The following is a 13519-nucleotide window of genomic DNA, read 5'->3' on the forward strand; positions in this document are numbered from 1 at the left end:
ATTTTATATTTATATATTGTTATTGACAATGCCAATAACGATATATAAATATAAAATGTCATTTACAGAACCAATAGCTCCAACTTTCCTACTGCGAGACATATTGGCAACGCCAGTGCTTGTTAAAGTCAGTAGTTTATCAATGGTTTGTGACTGGAATTCCAGGAGGTAACTATTGATACTTAGAGTACTGTATTACAATTTGGAAGGGAACCCCACAACAAGCCTCTTCCAAATTGCAATTTGGTATCCATTCTTAAGCCCATTTTAGGAATCTAAAACTTTTCAGACTCATATTATGGGTTTACTACCATCCAAAAAACTTTCTAGCAAAGGAAACCCCTTTAATGGTGTAAATAGGAGGGTTTACAACAGCTACGGTTTACTACATCTGGCCCTATATAACTACTTCTATCTACTCCTCTCAGACATCCTACTCCTTACAGTTTGAGGAGGGTAAGTCAATAGGCAGTTTGCAGCAACGTTAAACCTACAACACCGAGGAACAGCTTTTAAGGTGTCTTTTTCTTAACCACAAACTAACCCTAGGTGGGCTCGGGGGAAATAGCTTTTTGATTCCACTGAAAGTCTAACATCTATCTACAGACCATACATATATATGAGATATGTCAACAAGTATCTTTGTCAATTTGCTAATGGTTCACCTTTCTAACAAAGCCTTCCACAAAGGGTAACAATGCACTGTGAATCCCAAGAGTGATCTTAGCTGCTCCTCCCCCACATTGAGATAGCATGGGTCCAGCTCTAAAGCTGCCCAGGCTTGTAGGCTGGGGTCACTCCCTCTTCTGCGAGCACATGCAGCTGTTTGTTCGATAGGTTTAGTTTATCCTGCCTGTCTCTCCCTAATGAGTGGAGGGTGAGGGGAGGCTGAGTAGCAGTTTGGTTGATTTGCACAAGGAGTTTTGATATGTTTTTTGCCTTCAGGTCCTCCTGCTGTATGTAGGGGAAATGGGTGTGTGTCTGGCATGGGACAGTGCCGCTGGCAGTGCACATAGTCGCCCTTTCTCACCAACTGCCAGTTTCTTATTTGTCTGCCCGTGCATCTATGTGCTAATATCATATGTGATTTTGCAGCACCTAGTATCTATGCATGCAATAAAATGCATGTAAGTTTTTTTATCACTTAATTGTCATTACAAATGTATAACCCAGTGGTGGCTGCTACCGAGTAGGATGCGTGGGCCAGGGGATAGAAAAATGAATTATAAATTACTTACCCTACTGCCGGCCGCTGCCTCGCCTCCATCCTCTTCTGTCCCTGCCAGAAGCACACACAGACTCCCCTAAGTCAATCATGACGCTACTGTCACCATGACAGCAGTGTCATGATTGGTCAAAGAGCCGTGGTTCCGCTCTCAGATGGGGACTTTGAACCTGTGCATGTTCTCCTCCCAGGCTGTACAAAACAGCCGGTGGAGAACATGCAAAGTGCGCATGATTGTCTGGCCGGCCCAAGACGGCCGGTCAAACCGGCATGCGCACTTAAGTGCCCCAACTACTCCTTTCATGATTGCTGTGACAACAGCCCTACCCTGCCCCATTCACCTGCCTCACAACAGAAAAATAAAATAAGAATAACATAGTGTTATTTTCATTTTATTTTTCCATTGGGGCGGCGCTCCTCCACCTCAGCGAATGAGCCACCACTGATATAACCGTATAATGTATTGCAAAAACACTCAACATTCGTGGAGAAGTGTGGCTCACTGGTTAGAGGAGGCAGACCTGGAAGCAGAGGTCAGCCCGGGACCAGGGTTCAATTCCCGGCTCGGCGGGGTCTTGAGTCCTAAAATGTCCATGGACTCGACAATTCTCGCTCCGCTGCCTACTCGACTCACGGGTTCGCACTCTGCGACTCTGGGCAACAGCTTGCTTAATCTCCACAACGGCCCCTTGCGGCGGGATGCCTGGCTTTCACCTTGCGGATACCCTGCTGGGGTTATCTCACAGGGGAATACCAGGACGGGTTCCCTAAGCAAGCGCTTAGAAACCAGTGGTGATTTGCGCTATATAAATTCCTGTACATTTACATTTACATTTACATTTGCCTTCATTGAAGGAGGTCCTAGCACGTCAACAATGAAATGCCTAAAATTAACTAGGAAAAAGAAATCAAAAGCATGTAAAAAAGTAAGCACATTAAAAATCACTATTTACATTTTAAAACCAATGTTGTTAATACAAGCTTAAAGACTGTTTGCCTCGCTGATGTAGCAGTGTAAAACAACAATTTGATCACAATACAAACAAGCTTGGTCTGGCATCATCCACTAGCCTTTTGGCAATTCTTGTTGTGTTTTGTCATAGCTTTTGCAAAACTTTATTATTTGGAAAACTACTGGATGTTTTTCAATCTAAAGTTGCCATAACTCATGGTGAAGTCGTCCAATGGTTGAAATGGGGTGACACGTTGCCCCTTGATTGATGCTAAAGTGGGTTGGTGAAAAATGTGAAAGACATAACCACAGACAAATGGATGAAGTGTGGCTGAAAACCCCTACAAGTAACTATCATACACAAAGTTTTATTAAAATCAAATAGTCTTGGCTAACACAGACCAAAAGAAGCCATTTGTTGTGCCATTGGCTGTCAGCCTCTTGCCTTTGGGAGCGAAATAAAGAGGGAAAGAAAGCAGGAAAGAAAGATCGAAGGAAAGGAAGAAGATGAGAAAATAATAAAGAAAGAAGGCAGGAAAGAAAGGAGGAAGGCAAAAAATAAGGAAAGAATGAAGGAAGGCAAGCAAGAAGGAAAGAAAGAACATGAGAAAACAGAAGGCTAGAAAGAGAAAGCAAGTAAGAAGGAATGAAAGCAAGAGAAAACGAAGAGAATAAAAGAAAGGGATAGAAAGGCAGAAAGCCAGAAGGAAGGAAGGAAGGCAATAAGGCAGCAAAGAAGGACATAAAAAGGAAGAAAAAAAGAAGGCAAGAGAGAAAGAAGGCCAGAAGGAAGGATAGAAAGAAGGCACAAGTGAAAGAAAGTAGAAAAGAAGATATGAAAGAAAAAAGCAAGAAAGAAGGAAAGAATTATTGAATGGAAGAAAAAAAATGCAATAAATAGATGAAAGAAGAAAATGAAAGCAAGAAAGAAGGAATTAAATAAAAGGGAAAGAATGAAAGTAGGACTGAAAGAATGAAAGAAAAAAGAACGAAGAAGAAAGTATAGAAAGAAAGAAAAAATGAATTAAATAATGAAAGAAAAAAGCCAAGCTAGAAAGAACCTTTTCCCTGGACCGACCACTTCCTGGTTACATTCTCAATACAGAGCAGAAATGCCCACAAAACTAGCCAGGTACCCTCTAACTTTCTTAGAAGGAAGTGGGCTAAATTTTCGGTGGAAGATTTTAACCAAGCTTTAATTAGGGATGGTTTGCCGGGGGGTGAGGACATAGAATCCGCTGCCCGCAACCTGAATCAGCGTATTTTGGCTGCGCTTGACCAGACAGCCCCACTCTGCCGCTCGACTACAAGTGCTCGGAAAGATCGCTCAGCACCTTGGTTCAGTGCTGAGCTGAGACTGACAAAGGCAGACTGTAGGCGGGCAGAAAAAGTCTGGAGGGTGTCCTACGACAGCAAGGCCAGGGAAGTATTCCTGGAAAAAAGGCGTATTCACCATAGGCTGATAAAAAAGTCTAAGGCAGCCTACTTTGCTGAACAAATTCAGGGGGCAGAGAACTCCGCTAAGGAACTCTTTGGCATTTACAAATCCCTGACGTCGGTAAATGCACCCACAGAGCCGGAGAGCTGCTCTACGGAGTCTTGTGACCGGATTGCAGACTACTTCTCCGCCAAAGTAGAGAAGATCTACTCGACCTTCCCTACTCGGCCCACAGGACTGGACCTAGAGGAAGCAGTGGGGGACACAGAGACGGCAGGGCATATATCACACTATTGCACCCCTCCTCCGGAGGAACTATTAGCGGTGTGCCGCTCTGTTAAATCAGGGTCCCCGTGGGACCCGGTGTCGCCAAAACGCCTGGCAGACAGTCTGGAAGTCCTGGAGCCTTATATAAGGCACGTCCTCGATGTATCTTTCGGATCGGGGAAGCTGCCGGTCGGATGGAAACAGGCGGTGGTGCTCCCGCTCAGGAAGAAATCCCACCTTGGCTTCGAGGTATTAGAAAATCTGAGGCCCATCTCCCTCCTGCCTTTTCTGTCAAAAGTGGCGGAAAAGGTGGTTAATACCCAAATTATGAAGCATGTGGAGGAAAGGGGACTGCTCCATGCGACGCAGTTTGGCTTCAGGCCACGACATTCCACCGAGTCCGCCCTCCTCATGGCGGCGGAACATCTGAGAGAGGGCGTGGATGCAGGCCAAACTATGGCGCTGATCTTGCTGGACCTCAGCGCGGCGTTCGACACTGTAGCACACAACATCCTGCTACAGTGTCTGAACAGAGGTGGCATCTCTGGCACCGCGCTGAGATGGATCCAAGACTTCCTCAATGAGAGAAGTTTTCAAGTCAGGCAGGGAGACTGCTACTCAAGGGGGGTGCCTTTGGGCCAAGGCGTGCCGCAGGGCTCGTCATTGAGCCCAACCCTCTTTAATATGTATGTCGCGCCTGTTACATCGATCGTGGAGAGCCATGGCCTCCAACTGGTGTCCTACGCCGACGACACGCAGCTGGTGATCTCCCTGTCACAGGCGCCCTGTCTTGCTGCCGATGGCTTCCGTTCGTGCATGAAAGATCTTGCCGAATGGATGGCCAACAATTGTTTGAAGCTGAACGGTAGCAAGACAGAGGTGTTGGTGGTAGGGAGAGCCCAGTCCGCCTGGTCGCCGGCATGGTGGCCCTCCTGCCTTGGACCCTCCCCTACCCCGTGCCTAGAGGCGCGCAACTTGGGGGTGTGGTTTGACGCTGGGCTCACATTCGGCCCCCAGATCAATCGGGTGGTGGGAGTCTGCTTCGGGATTCTGAAGAAGTTGAGAAAGGTCCTGGACTTACTCCCGCTTGAAGCACGTCAAACCCTGGTTCATGCCCTGGTCACGGCGAGGGCGGACTATGGGAACCTGCTGTACCTGGGGGCTCCAGGAAAAAGTATGGCCCGGCTGCAAGTGTTGCAGAATGCGGCAGCGCGTCTGATTCTCAGACTGCCTAAAAGGGCGCCTTCTAAGGCGGCCCTCCAGCAGCTTCACTGGCTCCCGGTGAGGAGAAGAGTGGAATATAAAGCCCTCTGCACCTGTCATCGTATTCTGAATGGCAGAGCACCTGCCCCTCTGACGAATTTGATCAAAGCGTACATACCAACACGCGCGCTCAGATCAACAGGGGGTGGCCTACTGAGGACTCCCAGAATTAAGAAAGCCCGCATGGGAGGCAGGTCTTTTAGACACCTGGCGGCAACCAACTGGAACAAATTGCCAACGAACCTGCGTCTGGAACCAGAAGAGGCTAGATTCCGGGCAAAACTAAAAACTTATCTTTACAGTAAATAATGGCCCGTGTAGTTTTGGTGTTCACTGTCATCTGCCTAATTCCACTTTCAGCGCGTGGACACGCCGGTGTGCGTAATCGCAGCGCTTAACAAATGTCCCAATAATAATAATAAGAAGAAGGAATGAAATAAAAAAGGTACGCAAGAAAGAATGAAAGAATAAATAAAGACAGAAAGAATTAAAGAATGAAAGGTAAGAAAGAAGGATTAAAGGAATAAAAAAAGGAAAAGAATGAGAGAGGAATTATATGATGAAAGAATTAAGGATGACGAAAAGAAAGAAAGAAGAAAGAAGGCAATATAAAATGTGTTAGAAGTGATGATAATTAAACATGAAAAACGCTGGTTTCCTTCCTGTGCAAAGTTTATGAAAGATCCATTGGTGAAATTGAGACCAGAATAAATGCGGTCTGAATAATTGTCTTCTGATGAATTCACATGTATAATATTTAAGCTTTTGATAACTTAATACAGAACAGTTTCAAGTGGGCGCAATCTGTTATGCTATGAAATACTAGCAATCAAACAGTTAACAAAGGACACTCCAAAAGTAATTTTCAACAGCTTTGGCAGGAGACAGGACTGATAAAGTGTGGATTGTGGCCTCTTCTCACATCTGGTATAGCGTCCTTCTGTGACATCAGACTGTAAACACTAAGGCACCATCAAAGTAATAAGTTTAAAAAAAAACATTGGCACAGAAGTGGACTAGCCTATTTGCGGATGTGCTTCTTGTGAAAGAGCAAAATGCAGTCACTCACAATGAAGCCATCCAGTGGCTGAAGTGGGCTGATCCCCAGCCCTATGCTGTAAGCTTTAGTAGGCTGAAGCAAAACACGAATGACACCCCAACAGACCAATGGATGAAGAAAGCTGGCTAAGCCCCTTTAAATAAGTATATGGTGCACATATTTTTTTTAATTCTTGGCTAACGCCAGACCTAAAAAGGGTCAATGTTATCTGCCCATTGAAATAAAATAGGGGCCTTTTGCTTATTATCTTTCACCTACTCCTAAATTACTTTCAAATATCATTTGAATCCTCAGTAGAGTCAACTTACTCACCTACTGATAGCTAAGTGTCATCCACATAGGAATCAAATCTCACCCCACCTCAGGGATAAGCAACAGGAAGGGGGCCAGGGCATATGTATGTTAGACGCCAGTCAGGGGGGCCAGTGGAATACTGTGGTTTTTGCAAGGGCCAGTGGAATATCCCACTTTAGGATCTTGGGGATTCGAATCTAAAGTTCCCCATGCTTCCAGTTTTGTGTCTTCGGGGAGGAAAAGAATATTAACAGATAGTGATGGTATGGAGACTAGTATGGCATCCTTGAATCTGACAGCAATATGTTATGATCCCAAAGTCAGGTCCTCCTTTTATCCTAAGTGTTGAGAATTTCATCCCCAACCCATCAGGGCAGTGTCTGCACGCTTTCAGGGCTCATCTCTGCTGCGGACCCGCACACGTGGAATGCTGAATCCACACAAAGGCCTTCCCTTATTTGCTGCATGGTGTAATTCGGATTTCCTAGCAGAGGCCATTTTGTTCCACCCAGGACGTATCACCTCGGGGAGAGACTTTGCCTCCTGTCCATCGATTGCGCCATGTTTACTCTTCTCGTCCTGTGCTTGGCCTGAGGTCTGGTCAGTGGCCGCCATGGAGTCCCTGCGGCTTCTGTTGCTGTTCGCCATCGTCCTGCACCCCCGGCTCTCCAGACAGGTAAACATGTCGGGACAAAATGTGAATATAATTTTGCGGGGGAGGGGAGGGTGTCAAAGCAGTGCGACAGGTGTTGGAATTGTTAAATGCTCGTGCCGTTGCCCACAGCTGGGAGTCGATGACAAGGCCTTAGGATCGCCTACCTTGGGCACTCACAGGGCAAAGCAATATTTTGCTGATCGTAGGACCAAATCAGCAACTAATGTCTTGTAGAAGTGTGCATCTTAATTCATGGCCTCGTTCATCGAGGCAATCGGCCACTTTAGAAAGTGAAGTAGTAAGTTAAGCATTCTTTGTTGACATTTGTGAGTGACCTTCATACAGGCAGTGAATGTGAGCTCCAGCACTGCAGACTCAGCTTTACGTTCTAAGATCAATTTAGCTGGCTAAATATATTATTTTATTTACAGCGCTACAAAATAAAAGAACTGCGGTAGCAAGATGATATAAAAAATATAACTTGTCTAACTGAATAGCTGTGTAGTGAGTTTCAATAACTATTTGAAGATTAAACGTTGTATGCCTCTGTTATCTGTCTGGGTCAAGGTCTTCACTCCAAGGCCCCATCCGCCCATTCTGAAATAATTCGGCGTGCGTGCGTGTGTGTGTGCGTGCGTGCGATTGCGCGTGTGCGTGCGTGCGCGTGCGTGTGTGCGTGTGTGACATGGAGGCCCGCGAGCATGACGACTTTGAAAGCACATACCTCGTTCTAAAGCAGTGGTACATACAGTATGTGAGAGGAGGGCGTTGGCCTTACTCCCCTTGGATACAGTGTGCACGCTAATTCTCCCATGATTATGGTTTTTACCACAGCACCCGCCTTTGGCCTTTTCATTGTGACAGATTTTTTTCAACCAAGAAATTGTCAATTCCCCGTTTACCACAATATAGTTGTCCCTGGTATGTAAGGCACACCGGGTTCCCCTGTGATGGGTATTTCCCTACCAGGAAACGAGTAGCAGGGTCCTGAGCCGGGGAACAGGGGCTCAGGGGCAGATCCTTTGCTAAGGCTTAGGAGCGTCGCCCCACTGCTTTTCAGCAGTGCAAAAAAGGAAAAATAGAATGATAACACAATGTTATTATCATTTTATTTTTCCCTGGTGAAGCCAGTTTTGGGGCGGGGTGGGCTGGGCTTGGCTGTCGCCACAGCCAGCAGGGGGAGGAGTGGTGAGATCACTTAAGTGTGCATGACTGGTTGGCCAGCTGTCTTGGACAGGTCAAACAGTCATGCACACTTAGCATGTTCTCCACCAGGCTGTATTGCACAGCCTGGGTGGAGAACATGCACAGGCTCCCACTCCCTGTCTGAGCACTGGACCATGGTGCTCAGACCAATCCCAACACTGCTGTCATGTTGGTGACAGCAGTGCTGTGATTGGCTAGGGGAGTCTGGGAGCCTGTATGCTTCTGGTTCAGAGAAGGAGAGGACGGAGGAGAGGCAGGTAAGTGATTTTTTTTAACACCCCTCTTCCCGCCCACCACTACTGCCCGGGGGCTGCCGCCACTGAGAACGATGCAACTTCTGTAATGTGGCTACTACATGGCAGTCTAGGGAAAGTGTGTCTTCCTTGGAATCTTGGAATAGACTACCTGTGATTCTGGTGATAGAGCCCAAGCTATGGCGATTTGATGACAGAGCTTCTGGAAGGTATTCAGCAAGAAGGGTTGTCACCGAGGGAAACGGGATAGCCATCTAATTGGGATTCTGGGGAAGGACATCTAGCTATGAATTTGGGTGGATAGCATCTTGTCAGGAATCAAGGGATAGCGCTTATGGGATGGAGCGTCTACCAGCGCTGTGGCTGATCTTCAATCTACGCATGTGCAGCAAAGCTGTGTTTTCTGTCAAATGTTTCTACTGGAAGTCATTGCTTCATGTATTATGGAATGCTGTGTTGTTATCAAAGAAACATATTTCATATGCTTGTGTTTTTAGGTTTCGTCCCACAAATCTAAAAAAGAACATGTTGTAGTTGGTGAGTGTAAATCTTATTTGTGGGCGAGGGTATTCAGTCTTGGTGAGTGTTTATATTTTTTACTTCTTTATTTGTGAAAAAGTAATGGGCAAACAATGATTTGATGATAAATGGGCTTATGTCAAGAGTCATGTATTTCCGGGTATCACCTTTAAAGAGCTGCTCCACCTGACAATACATCCTATGGCCACCATGACTATTCGTTATCACCGCAGTCTTTACTACATCCCCATTGAGGTCATCAACAACACTTGCCCTTTACATTAACAAGTGTAAGGCTATCACCTTTCAGAGTGAATTTTAAATGTTTGCATTGACTGTGTCCCGGATATGTACCCCAATCAAGGGAGGGAGAGTGCCCTATGTGCAGGCTCCTTTTGATACCATTTGCTGGCATTGTTACATACAGCCTAGAGGAGATGTAGTTAATGAACATTTCTTTCAGCACCAGGGGAGTCCCACTAGAGCCTTCTGGGAGAGAAGATGGGGTAATGATAGTTTCCCATAGCAACAGGAAATTCCTTCAAGAGCCTGCTATGAGAGGAGGTGGGGGTTAATGGTAGTTTCCCTTAGCAACCGGAGTGTCCCACAAGAACCTGCTGGGAGTTCGAGGGGTTAAGAATAACATTCCCTAAATAGTTTGTTAGGTCGGTTACACTATATTAATGTTTCCTTGTTGAAAGAGTCTATTTGACCGGCCACTGGCCAAATAATACAAAGTCTCTGCTATTTACCCAGCTGCCTGCAAAATAGTGCCTTATCTCTACTGTTTATCCAGCCATAGACTAAATAGTAGAGATGATGTACAATTTGACAAGAGGGTAGAATCCTTTTAAATCGTCTCCAGTCATGGGCTGAGGAGAAAGCCGTCCTTTCTAAATTCCAGTACGGCTTTAGGTCAGGCCTTGGTACTGTCGAACAAGGCCTAAATTTGGCCTTAGTAATAGGTAAATACTCGGCAGCAAAGAGGGGAAATTTATTTATGACCTTTGTAGATCTCAGTTCGGCCTTCGACTGCCTGAATCATGATATTTTGTGGGCTACCTTAGCAGATCTTGGTATGGATTTTAACATTCTTAACTTTCTGAAAGAGTTATATAGAGGAGCAGGGGCTAAAGTCCGCTATGGGAAACTGGGAGAATGCACGTCCAAATTCCCAATTGAGAAAGGTTTCCGCCAGGGATGCATCCTGGCTCCTTTTCTCTTTAATTTATATATAAATGGGGTGGCAGACCATTTATTAAAAACAGAGGTGGATTACCCGCAAATTGAAGGTGAACGTGTCCCTATCTTTTTGTATGCCGATGACGCGGTCATTATGGCTAGAACTCAAACTGGCCTCCAGAAGGCCTTAACCAGCTTCTCGGCATACATGGGAGATAGGGTCCTTAGGATTAATATAGGAAAGACCTTTACTATGTGCTCCTCGAATAAGGTAAATATTACATGTAATATTCATTTGGAAAAATCAAAGATAGCTTAACTGATACTTTTTCCTATTTAGGGATTGTTTTTAACAAAAAGGGTACCTGGAGATCAGCGATCATGACTAGGAATCTAGCTTTTTCACAGGCTATTGGTGCTCTGAAGCAATTCACAAATAAGCTAGGGGACAGGCCAGTACGCATCCTGATTGACATATATAAGGCTAAATGTGTATCAACGGCTGTGTACGGAGCTGGTATATGGGGGGTTGCAGATTGACACGATATTCAAACAAAGGAAAATGGTTTTCTCTGCTACCTACTTGCTGTTCCCCGTTCCACCTCCACCTATGTCTGTCACAAAGAATTAGCCTTGCCCTTTATTTCAGATCTAATTAAAATCAGCCCTATGTTGTTGTGGCATAAGATCTAGACTACAGCAGAAACTGCTTTTAATAGGGCGATCATTGCGGATTGTATCAAACTTGAAGGCTCCAAAAAGATCAAGTGGCTCTTTTATGTTCAGGAATTCTTTAAAAATATCATATGCCCTGAATTTTATGATTCTCCTGAGACACTGTCTTCGATCTCCAGACGGGCATTGAAAGAAGTTTGCCTTGCCCATCTGGAAGATCGACGCTGGTGTCTTGAGGGAAAAAAGGCCTCTGTTATTTATCATCAATTCTTGTTGCAAAACTCTGGGCTACAGCTTTATTTGTCACCCGACCAGACAAGCTATAGCAGAATGCTCTTAGCTCGTTTGAGAACTGGAAGTTTTTTTAGGATGTTAACTTTTCCTAACCCAAATGATTGGTCGACACAATTAACGCCTTGTCCGTGTGATGATTCTTCCACTCAATCAATCATACACTGCATTTTGTTCTGCAGATTTTATGAGTGGGGGCGGAATAGATATCTACTACCTCTTCTTAAATCTTGGAACCTGAGACCATGCAGACCAGCATTATTTAAATTACTTACCTTTTCCGATGAAATGACTATTACCGCTGTGTCTAGGTATCTGAAATATGTGATTAGATGCAGATCCACTATGGTTTGACCGTAATCCTCATGAGTTTTTATGACCGTTGTTTTATTTTTGCACCCTTGGAGTAAGGGGTGTGTGATATTCATGAATTATTTACTGTATATAGCTTTTTAAATATCAATTGTAACTGTTTTACTGGATGTTATTACTCTATCTGCTTTTATGATGTTAATGTAAAATCGAATAAAGCTATCTTTGATAACTTTACAAGCGGACAGATAAATAGTGTGAAGGAGGACTTTATTTAGCCGGCCATAAGGTAAAAAAAGGGACTCCAGGCAATGATAGTGTGGTTGCCATCTTGTAATGGGGATGCAACATGTGTGAAAGATTTGAAAGTAAGTGCATATACAAATCTACAATCATTTGAAAAAAGTAAGGGCATAAATTAAGCTAAGCTGCTCACAGATGAAAAAACGTAAAATCAATTTTGAATAAAAACATTTATGTTATTTTAATATTCAAATAAGACATGCAGAAATTAAACAGAAGCTTTAGGATATGGTATGCAGATATTTTGCACTTCAGTCAAGGGGTATTGGCTGTAGCAAAGAATAATCCATATAGTTTTAAAGCATGTTACCTAAATGTTTTATTTACCTGCAAGAATTCCTTGTTGTTTTTTAGTGTTTATGATGCTCCTTTTGATGATTTTTGAGGTTTGGGCTATTTTTGGACTTCCTATGCTTCTGTTTAAGGGGGATTGTGCTTGTCTAGTATTTCAAATCTTGCAACACAGCAGCAGCCATCAAGTAGCAGCAAACAGGGAATGCAGACAGATAGGTGGTATCTGGGCCCCAGAGGGGCAGACACGTTCATTATGTAATTGTTGTTTGGGGACACAGCGCCTTGGGGCACTTGCAGGGGGTATATTAAGTGAGACACTGTAATGGACAAATGATGGGCTAGCTGTGTGGCTAAGATCAGCTAAGAACTGGGTGACCTTAACAAGGAATATCCGGATAAAGTAAACAAGTTAGTCCAAGATGACAACGAGCAAAAGGAACATGGCCAAGAGTATCATGACATGGTGGAGAAGGACTCCGAGAACTAGTACGGTCAATATTAGGTGGACTAGGGCCATTAATACCAGGGATCAGATGGGTGAGGATTAGGTGGACTTGTAGGACCAGAACAAGCAGGAGCAGGGCTAGGAGGACCAGAGGGGTTAGAACCAAGTGACCAGGACCTGAAGTTACAAGTGCAGCAGGACATCTAGGAACTGAGGTATTAGGACCAGGATGGAGAAGACCATGGGAACCCAGACAACCAGGGCCACGAGGACCAATGGGATGAGACCAGGGCCAAAATGGCCAGCCCTAGCCCAGGAGAACCTTATAAGGAGGACCAGGACCAGTAGAGGCAGTACCAGCTCCTTGTGGAGAATCAGGATGACCCAAACCAGGAAGACTAGGAATGCAGGCCCCTGGAGAACCGGAACAACATGGCTAGGTGGATAAGGACCCAGCAGGATCAGGATGAGGAACAGTAGGGCCAGGATCAAGAGGTCCAGGAAGGGCTTAAGCAAGGATGAGTGAGAAGCAGGGCCAGGAAGACCAGGGTGAGGAAGGAATATAATCAAGGCCCCCAGATTCAGGAAACCAAGGTGACCAGAACTAGTTAGACCAGGGCCAGGTAGAGGATCAGAAAAACCAAAACAACGCAGAAAAGGAGGACTTAGAACAGGACTAGGCGGAGGACAAACACTAACAGACACAGAAGGACTGAAAAGTGAAAGTAGAAGACCAAGAGCTGAAGGACACCAATGTGAGTTTAGGACACATGTATTAGGATTTCCCTTTTGTAAATGGTTCTTATTCATGCTTCATTTAGTGGCAACCTCTAGATAGCCCCTCTTCAGCCCACATATAGAACTGGTAATTATTTGCTGAAAAA

General features: G+C 44.9%; 1 protein-coding gene across 2 annotated transcripts in view; it reads left to right on the forward strand.

The window, feature by feature from the left end:
- The first annotated feature begins 7027 nt into the window (after window positions 1-7027).
- The window catches only part of F12 (coagulation factor XII), a 119467-nt gene continuing 112975 nt past the window's right edge, over window positions 7028-13519 (forward strand). For both annotated transcript variants that reach the window (XM_086931800.1, XM_086931801.1), the window contains exons 1-2: window positions 7028-7175; window positions 9112-9151. In XM_086931800.1, coding sequence (XP_086787926.1) covers window positions 7113-7175; window positions 9112-9151 — 103 coding nt within the window. In that variant the 5' untranslated portion in view covers window positions 7028-7112. The remainder of the gene's footprint in view (window positions 7176-9111; window positions 9152-13519) is intronic.

This window comes from Lissotriton vulgaris, chromosome 7 (genome assembly GCF_964263255.1).
Source record: "Lissotriton vulgaris chromosome 7, aLisVul1.2, whole genome shotgun sequence".
Taxonomy (NCBI): domain Eukaryota; kingdom Metazoa; phylum Chordata; class Amphibia; order Caudata; family Salamandridae; genus Lissotriton; species Lissotriton vulgaris.